This window comes from Eimeria necatrix, genomic scaffold (assembly GCF_000499385.1).
Source record: "Eimeria necatrix Houghton genomic scaffold, Enh_scaff1206, whole genome shotgun sequence".
Lineage (NCBI taxonomy): Eukaryota > Apicomplexa > Conoidasida > Eucoccidiorida > Eimeriidae > Eimeria > Eimeria necatrix.
The window spans coordinates 5,001-6,849 of record NW_013651982.1 but is presented as its reverse complement, the minus strand read 5'-3'; the positions used below and the strand labels follow the sequence as shown (position 1 = coordinate 6,849).

General features: G+C 48.2%; 1 protein-coding gene across 1 annotated transcript in view; it reads left to right on the top strand.

Annotated features, from left to right (window-relative positions):
- Nucleotides 1–304: 304 nt before the first annotated feature.
- The window catches only part of ENH_00007280 (hypothetical protein), a gene marked incomplete at both ends in the record, with an annotated part of 3,186 nt that continues 1,641 nt past the window's right edge, over nt 305–1,849 (top strand). Inside the window, one exon of the mRNA XM_013578582.1 lies at nt 305–336. Within this exon, the coding sequence (XP_013434036.1) occupies nt 305–336 (32 nt within the window). The remainder of the gene's footprint in view (nt 337–1,849) is intronic.

The following is a 1,849-nucleotide window of genomic DNA, read 5'->3' as shown; positions in this document are numbered from 1 at the left end:
TTAGGGTTTAGGGTTTAGGGTTTAGGGTTTAGGGTTTAGGGTTTAGGGTTTGCAGACGTGAATGTCTTTCCACTTGAACTTGTTGGGTTGTTTGCACTTGTCTAAAATCCTCGAAGACAGAAAACCCTTAAAAAGTTGTCTTTGGTAAATTTTCACTTCGAGTGTATTCGCAGCTAAAAGGCGATAAACAAAAACTGGCCGCTGCTGCCCCAACCGCCACGAGCGCTCGCGAGCCTAAGCAGCAGCAGCAGCAGCAGCAGCAGCAGCAGCAGCAGCAGCAGCAGCAGTCGGTGCAGCAGGGGCTATGGGGGGGCTGCAGCGGCAATCGCAGAGGCTGTGAGGGAGCTGCAGAAGCAGCGGCAGCAGCAGAGGCTGTGAGGGGGTAGCAGCAGCAGCAGCAGCAGCAGCAGCAGAGGCTGTGAGGGGGCAGCAGCAGCAGCAGCAGCAGCAGCAGAAGCCGCGAGAGGGCTGCAGCAGCAGCAGCATCGGCAGTGGCTGTACGGGTGCAGCAGCAACAGCGGCAGTAGGAGCAAGCCGCAGCAGCAATCCGCAGCAACAGAAGCAGCAGCAGCAGCAGCAGCACTAGCATAAAGCAGCAGCAGCAACAGCAGCAGCAGCAGCAGCAGCAGCAAACGGACCTGCGAATCTGTCATGGGGTTCCAATCAGGTTCAAAAATGACAATTCGATTTGCTGCTGTCAAGCTGAGGCCCACACCTCCCACCCGCGTTGTTGCCAGCAAAATGAAGACACTCTGCGCTGTCTTCCAAACTGCCCCTCGTGAAGCGCCACCTGGAGGCCTTCGCAGTCACTATTCTCGCAGTGGTCTAAACCCTAAACCCTAAACCCTAAACCCTAAACCCTAAAACCCTAAACCCTAAACCCTAAACCCTAAAGAAGGGCGAAATGTTGCACAGCGAAGTCAACAAACTGTTCACCAACGCGGGGGTGTTTCCCGCGCCCTGCATAAACCCTAAACCCTAAACCCTAAACCCTAAACCCTAAACCCTAAACCCTAAACCCTAAACCCTAAACCCCCCTAAACCCTAAACCCTAAACCCTAAACCCTAAACCCTAAAACCCTAAACCCTAAACCCTAAACCCTAAAGAAGGGCGAAATGTTGCACAGCGAAGTCAACAAACTGTTCACCAACGCGGGGGTGTTTCCCGCGCCCTGCATAAACCCTAAACCCTAAACCCTAAACCCTAAACCCTAAACCCTAAACCCTAAACCCTAAACCCTAAACCCCCACCCTAAACCCTAAACCCTAAACCCTAAACCCTAAACCCTAAACCCTAAACCCTAAACCCTAAACCCTGAGCTCTGCCACCTCGGCAACCGCGGTGTCCCAGAGCCTGCGGACTTCTGCAGCGCGCTGTAGCTGCTTGCGCTTTGGTCTTTAATGCAGCAGCAGCAGCAGCTGCTGCAGCTGCAGCTGCTGCTGCTGCAGCTGCTGCTGCTGCAGCTGCTGCTGCTGCTGCTGCTGCTGCTGCTGCTAAGGCTGCTGGCAACGCCCCGTTCGTCAATTTAACTGCCGCTAATCGAATTAATTAATTAATTAAGCATTTATTTATTTATTTATTATTTATTTATTTATTTATTATTTATTATTTATTTATTTATTTATTTATTTATTTATTTATTTATTTATACTGCTGCTGCTGCTGCTGCTGCTGCTGCTAAGGCTGCTGGCAACGCCCCGTTCGTCAATTTAACTGCCGCCAACCGAATTAATTAATTAATTAAGCATTTATTTATTTATTTATTTTATTTATATTTATTTATTATTATTTATTTATTTATTTATTTATTTATTTATTTATTTATTTATTTATTTATTTATTTATTAA